The 26,512-nt window shown below is 33.8% G+C and overlaps 1 protein-coding gene across 2 annotated transcripts in view; it reads right to left on the minus strand.

Annotated features, from left to right (window-relative positions):
• Positions 1-1,481: 1,481 nt before the first annotated feature.
• LOC113095279 (high affinity cAMP-specific and IBMX-insensitive 3',5'-cyclic phosphodiesterase 8B-like) overlaps positions 1,482-26,512 on the minus strand; it is a 49,805-nt gene continuing 24,774 nt past the window's right edge. For both annotated transcript variants that reach the window (XM_026260853.1, XM_026260854.1), the window contains exons 3-22: positions 24,374-24,564; positions 23,236-23,295; positions 23,090-23,147; positions 22,670-22,758; positions 22,493-22,571; positions 21,659-21,799; positions 21,415-21,503; positions 21,036-21,090; positions 18,217-18,268; positions 16,888-16,965; positions 16,470-16,546; positions 14,095-14,259; positions 10,563-10,620; positions 9,374-9,503; positions 9,090-9,288; positions 7,946-8,163; positions 7,726-7,864; positions 7,485-7,652; positions 6,536-6,665; positions 1,482-4,425 (exon numbers count right to left, since the gene is read on the minus strand). In XM_026260853.1, coding sequence (XP_026116638.1) covers positions 4,316-4,425; positions 6,536-6,665; positions 7,485-7,652; positions 7,726-7,864; positions 7,946-8,163; positions 9,090-9,288; positions 9,374-9,503; positions 10,563-10,620; positions 14,095-14,259; positions 16,470-16,546; positions 16,888-16,965; positions 18,217-18,268; positions 21,036-21,090; positions 21,415-21,503; positions 21,659-21,799; positions 22,493-22,571; positions 22,670-22,758; positions 23,090-23,147; positions 23,236-23,295; positions 24,374-24,564 — 2,286 coding nt within the window. In that variant the 3' untranslated portion in view covers positions 1,482-4,315. The remainder of the gene's footprint in view (positions 4,426-6,535; positions 6,666-7,484; positions 7,653-7,725; positions 7,865-7,945; positions 8,164-9,089; positions 9,289-9,373; positions 9,504-10,562; positions 10,621-14,094; positions 14,260-16,469; positions 16,547-16,887; positions 16,966-18,216; positions 18,269-21,035; positions 21,091-21,414; positions 21,504-21,658; positions 21,800-22,492; positions 22,572-22,669; positions 22,759-23,089; positions 23,148-23,235; positions 23,296-24,373; positions 24,565-26,512) is intronic.

A 26,512-nucleotide genomic window follows, 5' to 3' on the forward strand; every position in this document is an offset into this window, starting at 1 on the left:
TGATCATGACGTGTGACGGATGACACTTTGAAAAGATTCACAACAACATTTCAATTCAACTATGGACTGATCAGTCATTAATGATTTTTTCAATACTTTAGGTAGTTGAAAATGTGTTTTATAACACACAGTGATAATGGACAGAGCATGAACACTTCCCATGAGCCTGAGAGTTTCTGAAGATAGGAAGATAGTCCATTTAAATCTGAAATAAGACGCAACTGAAACTGAATATACTAACAATATAAACCTAAAGGGTGAAACTACACTAGATACACTAACCACCACCAAATACATGTTCTGGCTCTCAACAGCATTTATTGGCAACATATTGTTTTCAAATCAAAAATAACTTTGACTGTCCCTCTTGATTATTATTATAAAAAATTAAAAGTAGTTCCAGATGAAAAATCATGACTTACTATATATAATTATAAATTATTATTATTATTTTATTTTTATAAATATGAGCTTTACATTTCTGTTTTAAAGACCTTTGGATTTTTAAAGTACACTATTTGCTTAAAAAAAAATATATTTAATATTTGCTTTTTTAAATAAAATAAAACACTCCGTCTTAGTCTACTGAAGCATCATATGAATACAGACACTTCTCGTTATGTAATTTTTAGTCATGATTTTTGTCTTTTAATTCAGTCAGTATTTTGAAAGAAAACCTTTAGTTGACAATAAATATCAAACCAATATTCAAATGTGTAAATGTGAAAACATTAATATATATAGCTTTCGTGTGAGAATTAATTCTTTATACTTTATACATTTATATATAAATAAAGGCTTTACATTTCTGATTTTAAGTTATCTGGAACATTTATGTAAACTACTGTAACACACATCCAAGCTTAAAAAGGGATTTTCCACGATTGCATTTTGTACTTTAAATTAACCCTGTGTTTGAGAATACAATATAATGCTTATTTATGAAGTAGGAAAATGCGGGAGCTTTTTTAAACACCGCAAGACAGGAAGAGAGAGGATGAGCAGGGTGGAGGACAGGAAGAGATTCATTATTTTCTGCCCTGCACTTCCATGATTAGTTCTAGAATGTTCTATGGCTTTATCTCAGTCGGCTCTAAACCCCAAATCAGACCAAATCTCCTCCACTGGCATTTGTTCATTGTGCGTTACAGGTTACCTTTGTTCAATCAATACAGAGGCACAATGGACCAGAATGTAAAATGGAAATTCATAACATTTTGCACTACAGGATGTCAAACCTACAGCGAACTCTGAACATTACTCGATAAAATGACATGACATGACCATAAGGGGCACATTTGTGTTTTCTACCAGTCAAACAATTGGACACACCTTCTTATTCTTCATTATGACTTTGAAAATATATATATATATATTACAAAATATATTAATAATTAATAAAATACATAAATTTATTAGATTACAGTAATATTTTGAAGTATTATTGCAATTTAAAATAACCTTTTTCTATTTGAATAGGTTAAAAAATTTATTTATTCCTTTTAATGGCAAAGCTATTTTTTCAGCAGCCATTACTCCAGTCTTCAGTCTTCATCCTGATGAGGTAAAGTAGGCACAATTTAAATTTCAAAACTACTTCAATAATTTAATATCTTAAACAAAGTGCATCCAAGCATTTGACTGGTAGTGTCAATTAAGAGTTTTATTTGTGGTACTTTTCTTGACAAGAGCTTTAGGTAACATGATTATACTGCTATTAAAAAAAACAAACAAAAAAACATAATTTCTCCTAAAACACAAACAAACACAAGTTCTTTGATACTTGTTATTTCATAGTTATGTAAAAACTATTCAACAGCGTCATTGGAGTTCAATAATGTGTGCGGATCTCTGGATTTACCACTAGAGGGCGACAAGAGCATCCACCATAATCTGCATACTGCAGCATTCATAGCAATAAACTGGCAAAAATGGGTCAAAATGCATATATAGTATATCATAAAGGAAATCTTAATGCATTTATAAAATCAGTTGTATGTTCTTATGCATGACTGTAACCAAAGTTGCAATTCATTACAATGTATATTTAATTTCAGTTGTATCTTTAAAAAGCATAATGCCTTAATTATAACCCAGTTTCATGTGTTAAATCATAATGTATACCAGCGGTTAAACGGAAATATTTAATCAAACAATTTTTTTTTATTAGAAAAAATCTCTGATATTATCCGCTACAAACATTGTCTGATTTAGATGAATATGATGATTTTCAAATCTCAATATAAACTGATACCTACTGATTTTAACTTTATAATGCATCAAGAATGCTTTATATATTAGAGATACAGGCTTCAAAAGTGCTTCCAAAACTACTGCTCTACCCTTGTGAGCACATTAAAGAAAAAAGAAAAAGGGAGGGAAACGGATAGAATCAGGAAGGATGAGAGAACAGGAAAGAGGAAAAATCAAAACCCTGCGAGCTGCTGAATGTGCACCGCATGCCTTTAACCGCACAATGCTGTCCGGAGCGCTTCACAACAAAAATGACAGCTGCCATCTTACAAGGGCATCATCAGGTGAAATCATCTGCCTTTATGATGCGTGCCAGAATTCTTTAAGTCATTATGATGTCATCACATTTAGAACCCTCGGTGCAGAACCTAACAGAACTCGTGTGGTGTCATGCTGGTGTTCTAGAACTGTGAAGATGAATTTCTCAAGAGCTCCTTTACGACAATGAATAAAGAGTAAAAGGCCAAATGGCAACTGAATATAAACATTTAATACATTTCTACTAAGCTTGCCTGCGAGCCAGTGCAATTCGGCTGTGTCCAAATGTAACCCGGTAAAAAATAGGTGTGCAAATAACAAATGACACCAACAGCTATGTTTAATAAAAACATTTTTTTTTTATGTCTTGAGTGACAGATTTTTTAGAAATCTAAACTAGTTCTTTTTCCAGTCTAAATGGCTTCAGCCAAACATCTGTTTAAAACTCATCATCATGTTTGATTATAAACGCACCTTTGGCGCTGGTTTTTGGCCTACAAAAAATGAGCTTTTGAAGCTCATCAGCAATACGGGTCTATGGTAAAAGATTACAACAGCGATTTACAGCTGAGCACATTTGTAAATAAATAATACTTAAAAATGATGTAACACCTAAAATATGTGAAATCCCAACTATCAACATAAGCAAATGTCAATGTGTTGGTGGTATCGTTATGAGGCTGCGCTGGATTTTATGTTTACACACAGTATAACTCTGAAGATAAGGGAATGTTGCATCCGTACAGACTGTTACATGAAGTAGGAATGTTAACTGTAATGTGTAAAATGTAAAAATTATTCTAATACATTCATCACTAAGCACATTGTAACATAAACACACTTCCTCTTTTGCTTATACACACGCATCATCATGATTCACGTTATTACAGTATGTGTCTGGATATACAGTGTTTCTGAGAAATATATTCTTTGCTATTATTGGCTATTAATATCAAAATTATTGATTATTACACACCAGTCCTCGGAGTCTGAGAAAGGCTTGAGTAGTTCTGATACAGAAAGTGCCGGAATAATGACGGCCCACAGTGGGCTGATCCTTCGCAGATTTTACAATCTCGCACACTGAAACACATTCAGTGCTGGCCAATTCCAATTAATTGTCCGATTACAAATGCGTCTACAAAGGTTCTTCTGTTTTGGCAACCTGACATTTGCTTCTGTCAATAATATTGTCAAAATATTCCATTCGTGTTGAATTTTAACAAAATCAATAAGGGGGAAAATGTGGCGTGCCTCAGGGCTCACTACTGGGTCCTTTTTTAGTTTCCAAAGTAGCTCAGTCCCACTGACATTCAGTTTTTCTCCTGCTTCAGAGTCCAAATAAAACCCTTTTGGCATTTGGATCTGTGATTCCACATGTCTGTTAATGTTATGTGTGCATGTGTATAGACACAGATCTCTCTGAGCATTCACCCTTCAGTCCCATATTTTTACGAAAATAGAAGATACAGTCCTCTACTGGATTAAGATCAGTCTTCTTGTGTCAGACATTGCAAAAAAAATTACTCTCCAGAAATCATTAAAAACAGTGGGAGAACAAAGGGATTTAAAAAAAAAGAGAAGAGAAGAAAGTGAAAAGATGCTGGAAGAGAACTCTATGCTGATAAAGTGCATTCGTTTAGTCGTTTGTTTGTGTTTTACCCTTGTTACCGGGGCGATTGTCGATTGAGGCGGAGCATCGTCAGGGAAACAGGGCTGCTTATCTGTGCTCTATGGACGGAATCTTGGAGGGCCGGAAAGAGATGCTGCATTCCTCTGACCTTTGACCTTGAGGGCAAAGGAGTCACGGAAGAGGTGGAGGCCGCAGACTTTTACATTTCATCTCATCCAAGTTCTTCCAGTATTTGTAGTTCTCTGCCAAATGCTCCATCAGACCTGGCAAACTTGCAAAGGCTGAAAGACAGAGAGAGAGAGAGAGAGAGACAGAGAGGGAGAGAGAGAGAGAGAGAGAAAAAATTATATAAATTCCTAATAAAGTATAAATATCTAAAACAATTATATAATTGTTTTTATAGAATTGTTTATCAATCAGTAAATAATGTAACATTGAGCAAGTGTTGATAATGCTAATGTTTTTTTTTCTCCTCATCTCACCATCTGTTCGTTTGCACTGGTTTCTGGCAGATGTACTACAGACGGGAGAGTGTGTGTGTTGTGGTATGCATGAGGTAAATATGGCAATTTGAATATTCACACATATGCACACACGCTCATATTTCTGGTACATCTTCTTGATGTTTTCAGTGCTCCTTGCTGCTCTCTGTCAAACACACACACAGTTACACACGCAGCTCCTCTATGATAAACTGACCTGATCGTGACCTTGGGAACTAAATCTGCGGAGAGCTCAAGAGATTCTGCATCACTGCATCCTGACCTCAGACTACGGACTACACACAGATGCACATTCTTTCTCTCTCTCACATATACACACACTCTCACCCCCTGCCCCTCTCCACCATTTTTAAAGTTTCCGTGACATCACGGCTGTTGTGTGTTGACAGTAAGCAGGTTTGTTCTCTGGGGTTCGGCTCAGTGGGAAACACAGAACCTAAAGTTTCCAAAGTTCGCCACAATCAGCTCAGCCTCTGGATAACATTATCACAACCTCTCTGCAACCAACTAAAAACTCAAACCCTCTGGTCCAACATCTTCTGCTGCTAATGGACCATTTCATCTCTATTAGGAGAGTCAAAAGATGCCTGGGAAAGTATTCTCTCTCTCAAACACAGACACGCATACAAAAACATTTCCTCATGACTGTGTATCAGAAGGCTCATGTTCAACTCCGTGCTTGGTGTTTTTTCTGCATTTGTTGTACAGCTCTGGGAAATATTTAATATATAATGTCGAATTCACAACGATTTTGTTGGCAGGCAATATAAAAAAATCATCATAAATATTGCAGAAATCTTTAGGCAAGATCTAAAAAAAACAGTTCAAAATTATTTCTGGCAACCTGAGAGTAATGTATGATTTGAAAATAGACCTTGTCTGTCTTTTGAGCATGCTTGTTTTTAATTCAACTGTCTGTGAAGAAGAATTATTTTATTTTTAATAAATATGAACTGAAATAAAACATTTTTGGCTACTTGCCAAGGAAACATCTCTTATTCGGTTTTACTTGAAGTATTAAAATAAATATAACTTAAATAAAAAAAAAAACGATATTTACACACTTAAAGGGATAGTCCACCCCAAAATGAAAACTGTCATTGATCACTTACCCCCATGTGATTTAAAACCCGTAAAAGCATCATTTGTACGCAGACAGCATACACTCTTCTGTGTCAGCCGTGATACATGATGCGCTCTTTTCTTTCAATTCAAAGCATAAATATACGCAGAAAATACATCCTTGTGGCCCAGTCTATGGGACAATCACAAGCCTCCCAGTTTTCATCAAAAATAACTTAAATTGTGTTCTGAAGACAAACAAAGCTTTAACAGGTTTGGAACGACATGGGGCTAAGTGATTAATGACAAAATGTTCATTTTGGGGTAGAGTATGCCTTTAAATAAGAAACAACAAACACAACAAAATTATTAAAACTTAAAAATTTAAATGAAAGCTGAAAATAGAAGAATAAAAATATTAAATATTAAAATTATTATTAATATTAAAATTCTAAATATTAAGAAAAAACAATAGAATCTAAATGACATTAAATGACACTGCTATGAAGATGAAAGCAAATGTAAAAAAAAAAAAATACTAAAACTTTAAAATGTACATGAAAGCCGAAAATAGAATAAAAATATTCAATATTTAAATTATTATTAATATAAAAATTCTAAATATTAAGAAAAACCATAATAGAATCTCAGTGACATTAAATAACACTGCTATGAAGATAAAAGCAAATGTCAAAAATAAATAAATAATACTTGTCAAAAATATCAAAACTTTTTCAAAAAGGCAGCAAAAATTGAGGTATAATTTTTGTATGGGGCAACCTTGATTTTTAGAAATCACTAATATATTGCATGTGAGTATATTTACCATCCCAGGCATCAAACATGTCCATGATGAAATAGTCGATAAATGAGATTTGGGATTTAGGAATGCTGCAGGTATTCCGGTCAAACACTGGCATGACAACCGGCAAACCTTGTCTTTTCTCCTCGTCAGTCTAGTGAAAGAGAGAGAGAGAGAGAGAGATCGCAAATAAAGAAAATAAATGACCGGAAAGTGAAGATATGTTACTTTAAAACATGTATAGCATTCTAATATCAATACTAGTGACTGACCAATTTCTTCAACCATTATTTGTCCATTTTGAGATTAACAGCATCGCTCAAGAACTATGGCAACTTAACCAGCTTTTTCAATAGATAATGCATGCAATAAATAATTTCGGTTTCAAAGATTTTAAAGTGAATTTTATTTAAATATTAAGGTATTAAAAACTAACATTATTAGTAACCATTTTATATATTAATAAATTATTTTAATTTCAGCACATGTATTTTAAATTTAAACAGCCGTTGACTATTCATTTTTTGTATAACAACTATAATTTAATAAATACATGTATTATAATTATATTTTTTCATCAAAATACACTTATTAAAAATACAACCTCAAAATCTCAAACAGATAATCGGGATCATCAAGTACTACAAACTATATTACAGAAATACAATTTTACGTGGAAATACAATATCTTAAAAAAGTTAAATGACAATACAAATTTGAAAGACACTAACATTTTAATTTAAGGACCAGTAGCTTATTAGCATGCATTTTACTAGCATATTGGTTGTTAAATAGCATTTATTAGGCACATATTAATGGCTTATTCTAGATTCCTTAACCTGATTCAGTGTTTAAACATAAACATAACCTAACTAACTATTAATAAGCAGCACATCAGGAGCACATAACGGAAAACAGTTCCCTAATGTAAAGTGCTACCAAAGCATGTGCAAAAGTGAACATGGGTTTTTACCTGAGCAAAGTACTCCTCTGAAATGCGACCAGCCCATTCGATGCAGAGCTCCAGAGGCCTGCAGGGATTGGCCACATCGGCACATTTAATCAGCATCCGTTTAATTAACAGACGGTTCTCAGGAGAGTTGCGAATACTGGCCGGACCCTCACAATCACTGCCTTCACTCTGTAACACATGCAGATCGGCACTGGTTAGACGGTGCTCATACAGTACAGAAACACAGTAATGCGTGTCTTACATTGGAGCTCGTCTCCTCAATGGCACTCATGGGTTTGTTGATGCTGTTTACGAACTTATTGACGTGTTCGAAGTGTCGCGTCATTTCTGTCGCCAACACCATGTCTATTATTGCCTGCCGTAGGGTCCGAAACTGAGTCCTGAATATTGAGAAGTTGAGAGAGTTTAGTACTGGATTAGTGGGAGTCGTATGAAATAATTGATTAAGTTGACACTGATACCTTTCCATGTTTTTGAAGATGTTGCATTTGCTGTCTCGTACAGTAAGCTGGAAAGCTAGAGCGGCGTGGTGACTCTCCAGGACGGCCGTGTCGTTGTACAGAATGGCCAGCTCACTCCCTGCATTGCACAGGAATGAGTTGGTGCGGCCCGGGTGATCAACGTCATGGACGGTTGCTGCCAAAAGTGCTGCTACTTCATCCAACTGGTCAAGACTGCCCTGCAAACACAGCACAGATACCGTAGGTAAGGAGGTACTTTAGTACCCCAAAATTGTTTAAGTCAGCTCAATATTAGTGACTAAATGATTTATCTTCAAATAATTGGCCATTTTGAGATTAATAGTGTCTGTCAATAACAGTGGCAACTTAATTGGTGTTATCAATATATAATGCACGATTTGTGTTTCAAATATTCTGAATGTTCAAACAGTAGATAAAAAAAAAAAAATTACAATTAAAGTTTTTTTTTTGTCTTTTCAGTGTTTTTATTATATTTAAGATATTTTTTTCAATTTTGTTTGCATCACCTTGTTCAAAAATTAACATGTACAACAAAAACCTACATATTTAATAGTAGTATCATAATATGCATAAATAATTCCCTAAAATATTTTAACGCCATTTTTAAAAATCAGTATTAAGATATTACTATTAAATATAATACATTCATATTTTAATGTTAAATAAATTAATATGTTCAATGTTAAAATATTAATATTTAAAATATAATTTTAATTTCAGAACTATGCATTTTGAATTTGAATAATTATTGAATATATATGTAATTTACAGAATTATGTTATGAATTATACATTTATGTATACTGAAATTATTTGAAAATAATTCATTTTGATTAAATTAAAATGAAATTTTATATGAATTCAATATTTAATTTAATTTAGAAGTTAATTTAATAAAATATTATTAAAATATTATATAATTTAGAAACTTATAACAATGTAAAAATACTCTTGAATAAATGATTGAGAGTTGAATGGTGAATGAAATAAGTCTCAAATCATCCGCTAAAACACTTGGTTGTTCTAAAAGGCTCTCCTTACCTAAGGCCAATGTTTTCATTTTTGGATGAAAGTATAAATCGAGATATTTCCAGTTCTGTATTGTGATTGGTTGTCAGGTTTACCTTGACTCTGTCCTTGCGCAGGAAGTAGGCTGTGGCGTGCAGGACGTCTGCGGCGTGTGTTGAGTTGTGGTAAGAGTTGGATGCGTGGTAATTAGCCTCGATCACCTGCAGCCACGAGCGCAACGTGGCCTCTGTGCAGTTCAGGAACTCACACATGCCAAAAGCAGAGAAGATCTTCAGCCCCAGGTATGAGAGTGGCCTACACACACACACACACAAACTATAGCACTAAGAACTTTTCCCGTTACAATAAGTTTACACAAAAATGTCTCTCTTTCTGGTACCTCTTGTGAGTAGCTGCTTCCAGCTCCAGGATATTGAATTCCCAGCGTTCCTCCTCATTAAGCAGCTCTGCGATGGAGGACGGGATGTCGTTTAACGGGACAGGCACTGCCAGTTGACTCTGGCTCATATCTGAACGTCAAACAGGTGATGGCCAAACATTCAGTGTCAAGACAGAACATGGAAGAAAGGCAAAAAAACATTTCAGATGCTTTAAACTAGTGTCAATTATATACATATTTATTAATATTAATAATATTTTGAATTAGCTTCAATTTGTATATTTTTAGTTTTATTTTAATTGTGCTTTAATTCTTATATTTTCAGTATTTATTAGTATTTTTTTTTTGTCATTTATTTTTTTATAGTTTCAGTTTTAGTTTTATTTTTTTTAAATCTTTTTGGTGATTTTATTTACTTTTGTCATTTATTAATCTGTCTTTTATATATTATTGAGGTTTGATTTATTTTATTTCAGTTCTAGATTCTTCCGTTTAATTTCAGATTAAAATTTTTGTTATTTGTTTAGTCATTTTGTTATGTTTTTTGTTATTTATTAGTTTTTTTTATATTAAACTAAAACTGAAATAAAAATAAATTAAACCCAAATTTAATATATAAAAAAGACAGATTAATAAATGAACAAAAGTACATATTTTTTTTATGAAAACAACTGAAACTGAAATAAAAATGTATGTTTTTTTCATTATGTACTTTGGTTCATTTAATTGTTTTTCTTTTTAAATATTATTATTATTAGTTTTTTTATAATGTTATAGTTTATTTCACAATTATTAATAATTACTTAATCATTTTAGTGCTTTAAATTTGTATTTATTTCTAACATTTCAAACTCTCATCTAGTTTTTCAATAATATAATGTATTTCAGCTTTATTTATAATAATTGTAATTTTATTTACAATAACACTGCGTAAAATAGCTCCGGTGCAACTCTAAATCCCTCGCTGAAACTTTTAATTTTCACTGTTAGACATTTTCTTGTCATTATGCCCATAATTCAGTTATAAGTAATTAGTGCCTTTTATATTTTAAATTATATCCTTTAATACTAAATAATACAAGGTATAAGCAAGAAGGTAAACAGGCTGAAATAGTTTATTCAGAGTTAGTTTACAACATTTCATCCAGTCTGTTTTATATGGATAATAATTTTCAGGACTAGAACTTACTGTGTAATGCACTTTTGGAGAGGACATACTCATTCCCAGAGAGCCTTCTGAGTCCATCCTGAAATGAAGAAAAATATACATCAATATATCTGCCAGAAATGAGAGAGAAAAAGGCTTGAGAAAGCCAAAATAACATTTCCAGACAACACAATCATAACAACACATTTAAGCACAGCATTACCACGCTACCCATAACTCACTCGCGCCTGCATGCTCTTATGAGAAAAGCCATTTATCAGGCCTGGAGGATATTAAACCCACAGAGAACAGATCCAGATTCAAAGAGACTCATCCAGTACTTAAAACAAACTCTGTCTGAGATGTTGCAGACGTAGGTTAACAGTACATGCATAAATATGACACACACACACACACACACATCCCGTCTGTAATGATCACAGGCCACAGCTGGACTATCTCAACTCAGATATTTTACTGTGTAATTGACCCCTGACCTCTCTCTCAAAAGGTCTCCCACCAAAAAGGGCATTTGAACTCTTGAGATTTGTGCATCGCATCCGCTTGACCTTTATTTAACAGAGAAAAATGACATTATGAGAGGAAGAGGCTTGAATCTGGCTTGCAGTATTTAGCATTTTAATGTTTCAAAACGACACCGCCGTTCATAAGTTTAAGGGTGGTAAGATTTTTTTTTTGTCTGCTTACCAAGTTTGCATTCATATGATCAAAAATACAGTAAATACAACTGCGGAATATTGTGAAATATTTTTAAAATAACTGTTTTCTACTTTAATATACTATAAAATGTCATATATTGTTGGGATGCAAAGCTGAATTTGGAGCATCATTACTCCAGTTGTCAGTGTCAAATGATTATTTTAGAATTTTTTCTAATAATGTTTAAATGAGTTGTGATGCTTAATATTTTTGTGGAAACTCGTGATCATTTTTTCCAGGATTCTTTGGTGAATCGAAAGTTCAAAACTACAGCATTTTTTTAACAGAGAACAATTGTTGTAAATGTCTTTACTTCCATGTTTGATCAATTGAATGCATCCTTGTGGACTAAAAGTATTAATTTATTTACTTACATAATATATCCATGTGTGTAAACAAGAATAAAAATTGTGCTTACAGTAATAGCGTCACACTTATTGCAATTTAACAGTTAATCAGTTTTGAAAATATAAACAAGTATTTTTTTTAAATACATTTTTTTAACATTATTCTCAATTAATAGTTCATAAAACATGAAATTTTTCCCCAGAATTCCAACGTTCCATACTTTTTGACCAATGAATTTCCATAATTTTCCCATGACTTTTCCAGTTGTTTAAGATTAGTTTTTTTTTCTACTTCACATAATTTCTAAAAATAAATACTTTGGAACTGAGAATAAGACATTATAACATTATATTAATTTTTGTGAATTTTCCTGGGCTAAAATGTTTGAGATTCCTTGATATTCACAAGTTTTTCAGCACGGTGGGAACCCTGCCAACTAAATCTCCTCATTTCCACAGCCAAGAAGCAAACCCTGTTAAAACTTTTTGATACCATTTGTATCCAGCTATATCAGGAAGCTGATCATTTGATCGCTGCACATTGGCAAACTGCTCACCAAAAGTCACTGTGACTCTCAAATGAATGACTTCTGTTCGGTGTGTCCCTGCAAACCTCTGTCCGAGATGCCAGACAGCAAGAGCGCTGTGTAAACAAGCGCGGCACTGTCTTCACAGACTGCTGCCTAACTGTGAAAAAGCCTGTGCCAGGCAGCAAGGAGCTCCATGTGTCTGTGCTACGAAACATGCAGTCAAACACTGCATATAAGACCTGTTTCCTGGCATGGCACGTCTGAACTTCTCCCGTAATGATGATTCTCTGCTGAAAAAATCTGGTATAGGTTTGTCTGTGTACAGGAAATCAGTTTCCCATCTGTTTATATTGTTTTTGACTGCATTTGTTTGAAGACTATTTTAAGGCTATTTCTGTGCATCGTGTGGGTGAAAAATGACTTGTTGTCCTTTGTGTCATTTAGTTCCAAACAGGAGTCATATGAAGGATTTTATTTTTCTTTTGAAATACAAATATAAAATAAAACAAATAAATAAATAAAAAGATTAGGAATTAAAAAAAAAATTACATAAAAAATTCAAAAGATAAAATAAAATAGAGGGTTGGTAATAATGTAATATGAATAGGATTAGGGTTCAAATTAATGTTGTCACGGTACCAAAATTTCAGTATTCAGTTACCGATACCAGTGAAGATCCATGGTTCTCGGTACCAATTTCGGTATCAAAGCAAAACACAAAAATATGCTAATTAAAAAAAAAACTTTTTAGCACTAAAAATAAAACCAATGCCATTCTTTATACTTATTTACAATTGTGTTTAAAGTTTTTAAACAAGTTATATAATTATGAAAAACAGTAAACAAGTTTCACCCAAATTTAATTTGTCTTTTAATTTATGAAATTTAATCACATTTTAATTTTGGTAAATAAAGGGGATTTGCTATTAAAATTAAAACATGGAAGAAATATTGTGATTTATTTCTTTAAAAAATAAAGTTTTATAAATTTTTTCAACAGTAGTAGCAGTATTACATACATTTTACTAAATAATAGTAATATTTCTAGCACAATGCCTTTATGTAAAAAAGTAACTTTTAGGCCTAATGAATGCATATTTGTCATTTTGACTGAACTTAAGACTGGTGGTGATGCTTAAGATATTTTTGGTCATTGAGGGTTTCTGTAAAAATAGTAATAGATCATATTAATTATTATTAAAAGATAATACTACTACTAATTCTACTATCATACTAATGTATATACAATGCACTATGAATTGATGAGCTGCTGGGTTCATGAATATTAATCACGTTGTCTGCGTTCGGTCAAACTGATTTGCTGAAAGGGACGGTACTAAATCAGAGCCAGCCAATGAAATTGCCATTTGCGCATTAGCTCCGCCCACTACCGGAAAAACCGTCATGCGCTTCAGTCTATGTAGTAAACAAACCCGCACGTCTCTGCCATTCATTAATTCACACAGAGATTCGCAGAACACGGATCCATATTTCAAACAACTTTTGCGGCATTTACATTTACAGATACTGGTCCATATGGAGATTTGATTTGATTAATTTATGCTAACTTTGACAAATTCCATGACTGTCCATATAAAAATCTAAGTTTCATTTTCATGACTGGATTTTGAGATTCCGTCCTCGTTTTCTACTTTGCGGAAATCATAGCGCTGAACCGCGTTTGAACGGGACCTCGGTTCTACCGGTACTTAAAGAACTGGTACAGTCACATTTACATTTGTTTAGTACCGACTTGGTACCGAAGTACCGGGTCTTTTGACAACACTAGTTAAAATAAATAAAATAAAGTGATATTAATAAAAAGTATAATGAATAGGGTTAGCAAAAAATAAATAAAACACTTAATAATAAAATACAAACCAAAAATATAGGGTTAATAATACGATTAAATGTATTGAATTAGGGTATAAAATTAAATGAACACTTTTAAGAATAAAAGGTGAATGGTTGACTTACACTCATAAGCCCCCCCACCAGGTCATTGGTGTGAGGATCGTCCTCTTTTGAGGCCAGTTGGGGTGAGTAGAGTTCAGTGGTCCGCAGAATCTCCAGAACACGATCCAGAGCTTCAGCTACTGTCACAGGACTGCTCTCCTGCGCTGCATTAATGATATTTATCACCTACAAAGACAAAGAAATACACACAGAACAAAAACAGAGGGTGAGAGAAAACAAATCACTACTCAGGGTTACGTCCATAAATATTTCTCTTTCTACAGTTTCTACAGTAAATTCCCCTTCCAGTCATTCAAGCTCAAACTGAACTTCCAGTAGGATGTAGCCGTTTCACAGCTTTTTGGCTTCTGATGTACTGCCAGAGATTGTCTTACTATTGGGAGATATTCTGTAGTGTCTGTAGTGTATTACCTACTACTGGAGAAAGCATAACGGTCAACTTACACGTGCCTTAAAAACCAATCATGCGACACTCAAATAGCCATTTATGGATACCATAGGAATGAATGAGAAGTGCTGTAAGCTGGATCCAACCTGTCACAAAAGTCAGTAACTGCTCTCATAAAATAGCATTTTTACCCCCGGTGTAAACGCTTAAAATAGTTAAATCCAAAAGTACTGCTTAGTGTAAAACATGTTGGAGATTAGCCAATAGCTGTCGATTAATTTAATAATAAGCGGTTTCCTCATAAAATTTGTTTAATAGGCATAGTGAAGCCCCTCCTCCACTTACATCCATTCAATCAAAACGGTATCTGGTCTCCTTCCCCGTGTACCATCAAAGCAGAAGCTTTAGCTTTAGCAATTACGTTTTTTGACTAAATGTTGGTTTTGGTACTGATTTTTTAAAGCTGATTCTGTATTTAATCAGGTGGTTATAATTAGTGATCCACCGATATCGCTTTTTTATTACCGATACCTATACCAATTATTTGCATGTTTATGTCCCCGTTAACCGATATGCAGAACCGATATTTATTAACTGTTATAAAGTAAAAAAACATAAAAATGTAAAAGAACACACTTCACTTTGGTTTTTCCTCTTTTCAGTCATATTTTTTTTTAAGTGTTGAAAATTATTCATGTTAAATTTAATCTTTATATTACAACAATAAAAAAACATTAATCATAAAAAGCATCAACAGCAACAACACTAATATCAACAAACTAGCAAAATTAGCTAAATAAATGGAGAATGTCTAATGTTTTCAAATGGAGAAAATAAATAAGGGACAGGAGTCATATCAACTTCATTTTAAACTACTGTTTTAATAGGTTTATAAGCTGTTTAACAGCTACAGAGTCAAGAATAATTAACTGGATAATGTTAATTCACTGAATAATATTCTCTGGAATTTTGGAATATAACAAACAAAACATCGTATTTTATTGCATTTCTCAACTGGAATGTTATATCAAAATAATTAATAATGTTTTGTCCTTCTATATTACGAAATGCCTGCTGACAGCGCGGTTTATCTATGCAGTTACACAGAACTATACTCCAACTGTGATCACTCGCGCCGATAATAAATCATTAATTTCCATAGAGTTGTATATTTAGATGTTTATTAGCAAAATAATGGTTACATAGGAAATGTTGATACAATTTAGGGTGTTTTAAACAAGTAAATCTTGTTATAAGTTACATGCAGTGATTGTGCTGGAGTATTTCCTGAGCATCAACTACATCAACCCGCTGAGTGAACAGCAATATGAAAGCGTCTTCATGTGACTAGTGATGAAGTAAATTTATAACAGAGTGAATTAAATTCAGCGCTTTTTCCCAACATGTGCTCATTCATTGCTGTAATTTTTAACTCATGCAAAGATATGTCTTTATTGGGAAAGGATCTATGTGACTCCAACTTCACGAGACTTATGATGAACATAGACAACAGAGAGAAAATTAAATTCAGTGCGTTTTTCCAACATTTGCTCATTCATGGCTGCATATTAATTCAGGCAAAGTTATGTCTTTATTGGGACAGGACTTGATGGATTATTTAACATGACTTCTTGAGTCTACATATCAGGCATTTATGTAATGCATGTAATTTGTGCATAACTGGTTATGTTAAATTAAGTTTACTAACTACAGCAAATCAAGTACTGTACCTGCACACTGTTGTTGTCTCTTCTCCCTACAGACGCGCTGCAATAGCGATCCAGCGCACAATTCTCAAAACATCCACAAGATAGCGCCATTTATCGGTGAATCCGATATTACAAAACCGATATCCGACTATGGTAAAATGCTTAAATATCAGTGAAAATATCGGTAAATTGATATATCGGTTGATCTCTAGTTATAATGGTTCATACAGGTTTATGTTTTTTTTTGTCTTCAGGTATGTATAATAACGCAGGTGTACCTTAGTGATCGGTGCCTCAATAGTCATGGAGTGGATTCTGGCCATAGAGGAATATCTGCGGTTCTGTAGACTGGGAGCTGAAAGAGAGAGAGAGAGAGAGAGACAGAGAGAGAGAGAGAGAGAGAGAGAAGAGCTCTTTAAATAGCACTGTCTGCGTCAGAGTGCACTGAGACTGTGGGTGTGCTGATGTCATCAACACTGGCCACGTCACAAAAAGCCCCACTTACACACACACACACACACACGCTCTGACTCACATAAAACAAACACATTATAACACACACACTCAAGTGCACACATTAACACTAATCTCTCTACTGCTCTGTTTCTCTTTAAAATTACTTCTGAACTGTTAAAGGGATTCTTTTTCACTCGTTTCTTTGGCGTATTGTGTTGAAACATCCTCTCTTTCTCTTACCATCGCTGCTGTGAGAGCTGATGGATCTGACGTCCACAGACTCTTTCCTCCGGTCCTTGTGACGCAAGGAATTGCATTCTGGATAAGGACAAATAAGGAATGAGTGCTGCAAGTGGGCGCGCACACACACACACACACACACTCACAAACGTAACTGCATTCATCATCTCCTGTCTGAACCAGCACCATTATTTTCACCTGCATCATCATCATCATCATCATCATCATTATGATCATCACAAGCACAGAAGTGATTTCATGCAGCAGACAAAAATGAGCGAGACAAAAATCATACACTTTCTTTTCCTTTTTCACTATAATAAAAATTCTAGATGCTCTAATTTGTAAAAATAAATATAATTACATTTATTATTAACTATATCTTACATCTTAAATGGTGATTTATATTAATGTTACACATTTAAATGTTTTAATACATTTAAATGATTTAAAATTTAAATGATAAAAAAGAATTAAATATATTTACACTAATATAAGTCAATACTTTACAATAATTTCAATATCATTGCAAAAATGTTAATATACAAATTCCTTTATTTAATATTTAATATGATACAAAATACAATAATTAAATTATTCAATATAATAAAATATAAACTATATTTATATACACTAAAGGGTTTTTGGTTGCACAGACCATTAGTTAATTATATCTTTTAATCTTTTATAGTTATGTATTATGTATATATATATAAATGTTTTTTTTTTATTAAATTGTTTTAAATCAACAATTGTATTAGTAAAACGCTTTCATTAATTAGAGGCACTAATATTTTCTTGGATACATTTTCTGTTTCTTTTACTGTAGTACAAAAGACAGACAAATAGACAAGCTGATTTCTATTAATTTTATACATTTAAATTATGTTTAAGAACAACAGTTAACACTCTTTTTCATTTTATACCATTTTATTAAGTATTACAAACAATGGCAATAGTGTCTCTTGCCCTAGAAAGTAGCACAAATGATGTGAAATAGTAAACACTGTTACTTATTGTGTCATGTCACATATGGACATGCACGCAATTATATTGGCAAGCAAATTATTATGGCTAATTTTAACAGTCTGACACCCAAATGTCCCAGGGTGCATTGCAGCCATCTGTCTGTTCTGCACCACGATCTATCTCTATTTTAGCCACGACTTCTCAATGCAGCATCGACCTGTGCATTTTCATACACGCTTTTGTGTGCTTCACAGCATGTTACAAAAAACAAATCTATGAAGAGCCATTATGGGTTAGAGTGTGCTAATTAAGCAACAGTAAACAAACCAACTGTTAAGGACAGACTGTCTGATCTCGTACCTGATTGTGAGTGTTCACCACAGCTTTTCTCTTCTTTACTCAACTTATGAACCTGCAAACACAGATTTCTGATCAGCTCTCTCTCTCTCACTCTCACACACACACACACGCACACACACATAGATCTCCAATCGCTTAAGCTGATCTCAGTGTAAACTTTCTGTCAACAACATAATGACAAATGTGCAAATTAAATCAGGTGTCAGATGAATATTAGAGGTGATTATGTTTAGTGTGGAATACAGCGGGTACGTTTACAGAGTTTACTGGTCCCAGGCAGTTCACAAAATGTTTTGTTGTTGAAATATTGGACAGATGTCCCTTTCCCATCTAAGTGGGTGGTTCTTGGAAAGAATTGGCTACAATATGCCACGAATTTGTCACAATACCAACATTTATTTTTATACAGTAATTATCACGTCACAAAATATAATATTGATACTAATAATTAATAATAATTAATAATAATTCATACTAATTCCCATACCATCACAAAAGCTAAAATTCTATGTCTGAAAAATATTTAATGTAATATTAAATTTTAATTACATAAACGCTATTAAAAATAAATATAATCTTTATATAAAATATAATATATACAATAAAATTTACAAAGTTTGTGAGCATTTTATTTGAAAGAAATTAATACTTTTAAGCAGCAATGACACATTAAAGTAATTAAAAGTGACAGTTATGATTTTTAAAGATTTAAAGATTTAAATGCTGTTCTTTGGAACTTTTTTATTAATCAAAGGATCATGAAAAAAAAAGAAAAAGAAAAGGTTTCCACAAAAATATCAAGCAAAAATAATAAGCATATTAGAATGATTTCTGGTTGGATCATGTGATATTGAAGACTGAAGTAATGATGCTGAAAATTCAGCTTTGCATAACAGGCATACATTACATTTTAAAATATATTTTAAAATATACTGATCAAATAAATGCAGGCTTGGCAAGGTTGTAAATGTAAGTACTCATAAATACTTTCACTTTTCAGACATATTTGAGGTTTATTCACACAGTGTGGCTCTCAGAATGTCTTGTTGCCTGTTGTTTGTTGTGGTGTTTAGGACAGAGCCTCAGATTAACAGTGAACAGACAGGATTTATCACTTGTCACAGTCTGGGCTCTGTTCCTGATCAGAACCTGGTTTAAGCATTTGTTGAATTCACCTGCGCGGAAATCCTGCCCACTGCAATCGCAATCCATTTAATCCTTTTAACATGATCAGGTTTTGAATGAATGAAACAGGATTTTCAGTCTTAGGTTAGAGATTAAAGAGCGCTGCCAAAAATGAATCTATGCTGTGTGAGGTTTGAGTTTTAGTAGAAAGGAAACGCTTCATGGTACAGACAGAAAGAGAATAGGGTTATTTTGTATACACTTTCACACACATACGTGCACAAACACATGAACACACACTCATAAATGGATGACATGTAGATGAGAGGATCCTGAAGGATGGAAATCTGATGAAGTGAGAAGACACGTTCCATCACTGTTTGATCCAGCAGAACTTTGTAAAGTGCATTCATTTTGTTAATTTCTTAATCCCCATTTATAAAATCTTCCAGTGAATATTGAACAAAAAAATTGTTTTCAGACAATGCCATTGTAAAAATATGGGGTTGATTTGTATTTCTTTTTTTGACACTCACTAGGGTGCATTTATTTGATAAAAAACACAGTATAAACATAATATTGTGAAATTGTTACAATTTAAAATATTTTTTTCTATTTGAAAATATTTTTAAATGTAATTTATTTCCCTTGAGGCAAAGCTGAAAGGTGTCACATGATCCTTCGGAAATCATTCTAAAATGCTGATTTGCTGCTAATAATAAAGAAACATTTATTTTTGTTGTCAATTAAGAAAACAGATCCATTCACAAAAATATTTTATAAATAGTAAGATCTAAAGAACACTTATCGGAATAAAAATGTTTTATAACATCATGGATGTCTTTAATGTCACTTTTGATCAATTTAATACACCCTTGATGAATTAAAATTCTTATCTTTTATATAATATATATATATAAAAGTATATAAAGTTTTTCCTTGTTCTATATAAATGTAAAATTTAAATACATTTTAAAAAATTAACAAAACTCTGTTGGGTTTATGCTTTAAATAAGAAAAAATTAATAATAAGGTCAAAACTAAAAATAAAATAAAATTCTCAGAAATCAAGCCATATTATTTTCACTTCTGAAATAAATGTATTTTGTGTTAAGGATATTTTAGTTGAATAAGTAGACAAAAACACTGAACTAGAAAATGTTATTCACATTTGTTTTAGTCCGCTGTTTTTGAATAGTTGTATATTTGCACATTCAAACACAACCACATATATGACTGTTTTATGTCAATAAAGATTTTCAGATTTCATCGAGATCTAATATTACTAATTGTAGCATTTTGACAAAGTATGTTAAGTTAGCATGGCACATTTTGAAACTATATTACTAACAGCAGTGAGTAAAGCAACAGCTCTGTCTGTTTCTCACAGGCCTTTCTGATCAGCAGCTCCAGCTAATGCTAGGGTTTAGACCTGAGCCTATGGAGGGTTATTAATAACCCTGACGCCCGCCTGGCTCTCTCACACGGGCCTGTCAGGATGGATGCTTTAATATAGCTAACATTTCTGCCCACTGCTGCCCCTGTGAGTCTTGCACACTTTAAGCTTTGGTGCGAACTTGAGAGCTCTATTAATAGATGAACATTAAACTTGGTCAACATTTATTGAAAACATACTAATTAAAACTAAAGTCTCACATGAAAATATCACCCGGAAAAGCAAAAAATAAATGTACCTGTTTGTGGTTGTCACTGTAAGGCCTCTTGATGGACACAAAATGGCGGATTTTTCTAGAAGGTAAGGAAACATTTTTTTTTCCCAAGCAGATTTGTTATAAAACCAGCAATGATAGCTGCAGTATTATATATTATACTTAGTATTTAATAAAAATTATTATTAAAAAAATTATATATTATTTATATATAACAGATAATATATTAAATATATTTATTATAATATTAAATAGATATAAAACGTAGATAATATAACTAAACATTCATTTAAAATTAAATAAAATATAACATTCTAAAATTAAAATTTTATACATATTAATTCATTTGAGGTTTCATAAAAAAAAAAAAAAAAAAAAAAAAAAAGATCATCATGTGACTCACCCTCCCTGGCCAATCACAGGAGTGATTCTGACATATTGCTGAATACTGTCCCCTGACTTCCTCCGTGAGAAAACGATCCCCTGCCATTCCTAAGCAAACAAAAACACACATATTGAAACAAATCGGTTAATAATCAAATTAATGATAACTACTGTTTAGGATTGTGAACGGGGCCATGACTAAAGTCAAACATGGTCTAATATAATGACCTTCATAAATAAGCAATGTGCTGCTGAAGGCTAACCTTTCCTTTCTTGATGCAGGTGTTGATGGTGTCCAGCAGGTCGGCGCTGTTCTTCTCACTCTTAGGCAGTTCGGTCAACTCTTTACCGATCAGTTCGGCTCTATGATAGCCCATCATCTTTTCAAATGCTGGATTTACATACTAAAAACGCAAAGAAAAATAAATACATCTGAATACCAACAAGAATACATCAGAGAAAGGGGAAAACATATGTATATGTATTCTTGAATACACTATTACTACTAGCACTGCTAGTAAAACAAACTGATCAAAAAGTAAAAATATGTTAATTAATAGTAATATTTAGAATATTCATATTCATTAAATGTTTAAAAATCAAATATTCAATGTGAATAAATATTAAGTGACATAAAAAAGACTTATTAATAGTAATCCTCTTAATTCTATTTACTTGCATGACAATTAATCAGGGGCAAAATGTGATGATTGTGACAAGCGTACACTAAATAATTTGGTATTTAAAAACTTCAATTTTATGAATATCTAACAAGTATTTTCATTTTAGTTTTAGGCCATTCACTGCTCTCTATTCCCAGACACTGAAGGGGGTCACACACCAGACGAGAAACGCAGCATTGTGTCGAAGCAAATCTTTAAAATTTTGCCAATTTGGTGATTAGATGAAGTGTTTTGGATTGCCATTTTGAACTGAACGTGAAGTGTCCGGTGTGTGATACCTGTCAGCTGTCCTAGTGTGCGACAGTCTCAACTCTACCGTGTTACATCCAGGCAGTAGTCCTTGTAAGGATGTTGTTTTGAATAAAAATGTAACCAAATCCCAGTGGGACGGTCCATTCTGATCCCAAAACTCACTTGTATGACATGATCTTCACTGCTGATCTCCACGGCTTCCTGACACTGTTCTAATGCGGTGAAAAGCGAGTTACAAGCCCTGCATCAACAGAAACACAACAAACAGTGAAGCCTTCAGTAACCGTCACACTGCAGCGTCTTCACTGAACATCTCGTTTGCTTAGGCTTTAGACTTACCTCAGTTTGAACTGGGCTCGAACCTCTCCGTGTTCTAACTGGATTAACTCATTATAACAGACTGACACACTACTGTTCTCCAGGTACCTCTGAAAGACAGTTAAATCTTCCGTTAAGTGAACTCTAAACAATCTTAAACCCATTATAATACATGTCATATTTAGCTACCGGTGTGGTTCAGCAAGTATGCAATATACAGAAATGGAATAAAGCACTACTTGAAATACATTACTTTAAAGTCTTGGTTTTCGGAATAATCTTCTGTGGTAATCAACCCACAAATAAAATACGACTTAAAAAAAAAAAAACTTCAAGAACTGCTTGGTACATATTAGTCTGGACAGGACACGCCCAAACTCCTGTTCAGCCCCGCCCCCATGTAGTAGAGCAAACATTCCTGTTTTAGTGTAAAATACTCACTCTGGAGAAGCCAGCAGAGAGAAGAGGAAGGACAGATGGTTCCTCCTGATCTGAGGGACTGGAAGAGAGCGAAAGATCAGTAGGAGGAACATGATGGACAACCGTAGCACATGGATAACAGATAAAAGTGTTCTCTGAGGTCTTACGTTTGTGGCATCACTGCTAAAATAACAGCTTGTTCAGAAGGCTTGGTCGCTCGAATCATCCTGTTTAAAAACACATATGATAACATAAAAGTAGGTTTGTACATTTTCTGATTTCATCATGACAGTGAAATTGAGTATCTTGTACACACTCTCTCTCACATGCATAGACATCTACTAGGAAAAAAAATATTTGGCAACTACTAGATTTGGCAGAGAGCTGCATGCTTTGAGTATGAGTGTGTGCACATGGATTTAAGCCTCTGTGCAGGATGGGAAATTAACACCTGCAACCAGCCAAATGCAGGCCACTCCCTCCACAATGGAGAGTAATTTTAGTTTATTTACCTGGCTGGCCACTGTGGTGGGTAACCTGGTCTTAAAGATTCACTAAGAAATGATTCTTATCAACTGATTCTTTTAAGTGAATCAAAAACATTTCGCTCCACCAGAGTTGCACGCTTTCTGAAATGAATGAAATCTTATGAGTCAGATCTTTTAATGAATGACTGAAAAAGGTTTGAAACTGGTTTGAATCAGACTGAAACACTGCCCTTATAATTCACATACATAAAGTACAGTCTTTCATACAATGCCATTCAGAAAATCTTGGTGGTAAGATTTTTTTTAATCTTTTTGAAAAAGAGTCTCATATTCTCACCAACTCTGCATTTATTTGATCAAAAACACAGTAAAAAGAGTAAAATTATGAAATATTACTAAAATGTAAAATAACTATTTTCTATATTAATATGTAATTTATTCATGTGATCAAAGCTGAATTTTTAGCAGTTATTACTGAAGTCTTCAGTGTCACATGATCCTTCAGAAATCATATGGTGATTTCTTCATATTATTCATTAATAATTAATAAAAATGTATATTAAACTTTTAAACAGTAGTGTAAGAAAAATACAAATTATAACTGAAATTTACCCAAATGAATCCGTGAACTTGTAATTCAAAATCAAATTGAATTTGGAATTCTGAATTCTGTAAAAACTAATTTATGTAAATTGTGAGTTATTGTATATAACTTAATTTCCCTTCCTACCTCTAAGACAGAGCTAAAATTTGCCGTGTATAAGAGATGAAGAGAAATGAGCAAGAGACAGATGATGGATGGTTTGGTTGTACCCACCGGCAGACGGCATCAGCCTCAAAGTACCGTGAGTGCCGGCCATCAATGATGATGATCTCGTGGTGTTTATCCAAGAAACACTCCACCGCAGACTCAGGTGTTCGTGCGATGTTACACCTGAACCCCGCCCGCTCACACGCCCACCAGAACGCATCGCTCTGACTGTCCTCTTTAGCAAAGACCAGTAACACCTGAGCGAGACAGAGACGGAGAGAGAGTGAGGTGCTGTTGGTGGGTGCGTGTGAAAGGTCAACAGTCTTTCATCCCGGTCAGCGTTGTGTAACCATGGGGCTGCGATGTGAAATTCCACAGGGCCCAGGTCGTTCAGGACGCCTGTCACCGCTACCTCGCTCAGGAGGCCCGCTGTGCAGTGTCACACGTCCACCTACAGGGGGCAGAGAGACCTCACCACCTCGCACACTCATTTTCAAACACATTTCTACTGACACTAATTATCAGAAAGGTGCAAAACTACAGATATATAGCACACTCACTAAATCCTACAAAGCAGCTTAACAGTTTTACCCCCTCTATTTAACATAGAATGACTTTAATGTTACCAAAATTCAATCTGGTGATGTGTAACCTCCTCTATTTTATATCTTAGAAAGCATACTGCTCTGATTTTAACAGTTAGAGGTACAGCAGGATCATCAAATCAAAGTAACGGATTTCAGTAACCTGTAGTGGTGGAAATTATGATTCTTTCAAGAGATTCGTTCATTTTCAGTTCGTTCACCAAAATGTTTCGTTCAGATTCGTTCACTGATTCGTTCAGTGACCATTTCTTCATATTACACAAAATATGCCAGCAGGTGGGCAAAAAGAGTGCCTAAAGCCAACGAACGTATTCACTTGCTACAAAAACTGATTTGGCTTTATTAAAATATGTGCATAATCGCATTCAGTATATAAAGTATATTTAAGTTGTTCAGATGAACAAAGCATGAGGTTTTCTTTCATAATTATCATTTTAATTGTTTGGTCAGAAAGTTCTTACTCTAAAGTCCACGTTTGAATCTCGAGGATTTTTGCGAGATTTCCCCGTCTGACCCTGGAATTGCCGGGAGTCAATCGGTTCGTGTGTGATGTGTGATATTGCCGTGTGGCTGCACAACACACACGGAGCACCAAAACTGTTAGACCCGTGATTTTTTATCGCCGTGTGTGGGTCTCTCAGGTTTGGAAAATCTGCGACATTTTAAAATCGTCCCGTGTGAACCAGGCCTTTAGAAAGCATACTGCTCTGATTTAACAGATAGAGGTACAGCAGGATCATCAAATCAAAGTAACGGATTTCAGTAACCTGTAGTGGTGGAAATTATGATTCTTTCAAGAGATTCGTTCATTTTCAGTTCGTTCACCAAAATGTTTCGTTCAGATTCGTTCACTGATTCGTTCAGTGACCATTTCTTCATATTACACAAAATATGCCAGCAGGTGGGCAAAAAGAGTGCCTAAAGCCAACGAACGTATTCACTTGCTACAAAAAACTGATTTGGCTTTATTAAAATATGTGCATAATCGCATTCAGTATATAAAGTATATTTAAGTTGTTCAGATGAACAAAGCATGAGGTTTTCTTTCATAATTATCATTTTAATTGTTTGGTCAGAAAGTTCATATATAAGCCTATATATTCACATTCATAAATCGGGGATTAAACGTGGAATTATGTTCTGTACGCTAAATATGAAAACAAACGTCTTTGCACAGTACCTATAACTGCGCTTTGCATTTTGCGAGATTGACATGCTAAATGACCAATTGACCCAGTTTGCTCATTTATTTTATTCACGAACTAGATAAGCCATGTACCGATTCATTTCATTTATGAGCAACATGTATCCGTTCATTCAACTCAACCACGAACGACATGTGTGCCAGGTTCAGTCATTTCATTCACAAACGAGATGTACTAAATCATTCAACTCGTTCACGAAATACATGTGTCCCAGTTCAGTCATTTCGTTCACGAACGATATCTCTAGATATCGTTCAGACTCATATCAAACTCGTTCATTGAAGGGCGTATTCGTTCACTACATTCAACAAATCACATGCCCTGTCACATGTCATACTCGAAGGCTATTGGCTCGAGGTTGAGTAACTCTTTGACAGGATGAAACCGTTCACAGA

The sequence above is a fragment of the Carassius auratus genome, unplaced genomic scaffold (assembly GCF_003368295.1).
Source record: "Carassius auratus strain Wakin unplaced genomic scaffold, ASM336829v1 scaf_tig00215652, whole genome shotgun sequence".
In the NCBI taxonomy this organism is placed as follows: Eukaryota; Metazoa; Chordata; class Actinopteri; order Cypriniformes; family Cyprinidae; genus Carassius; species Carassius auratus.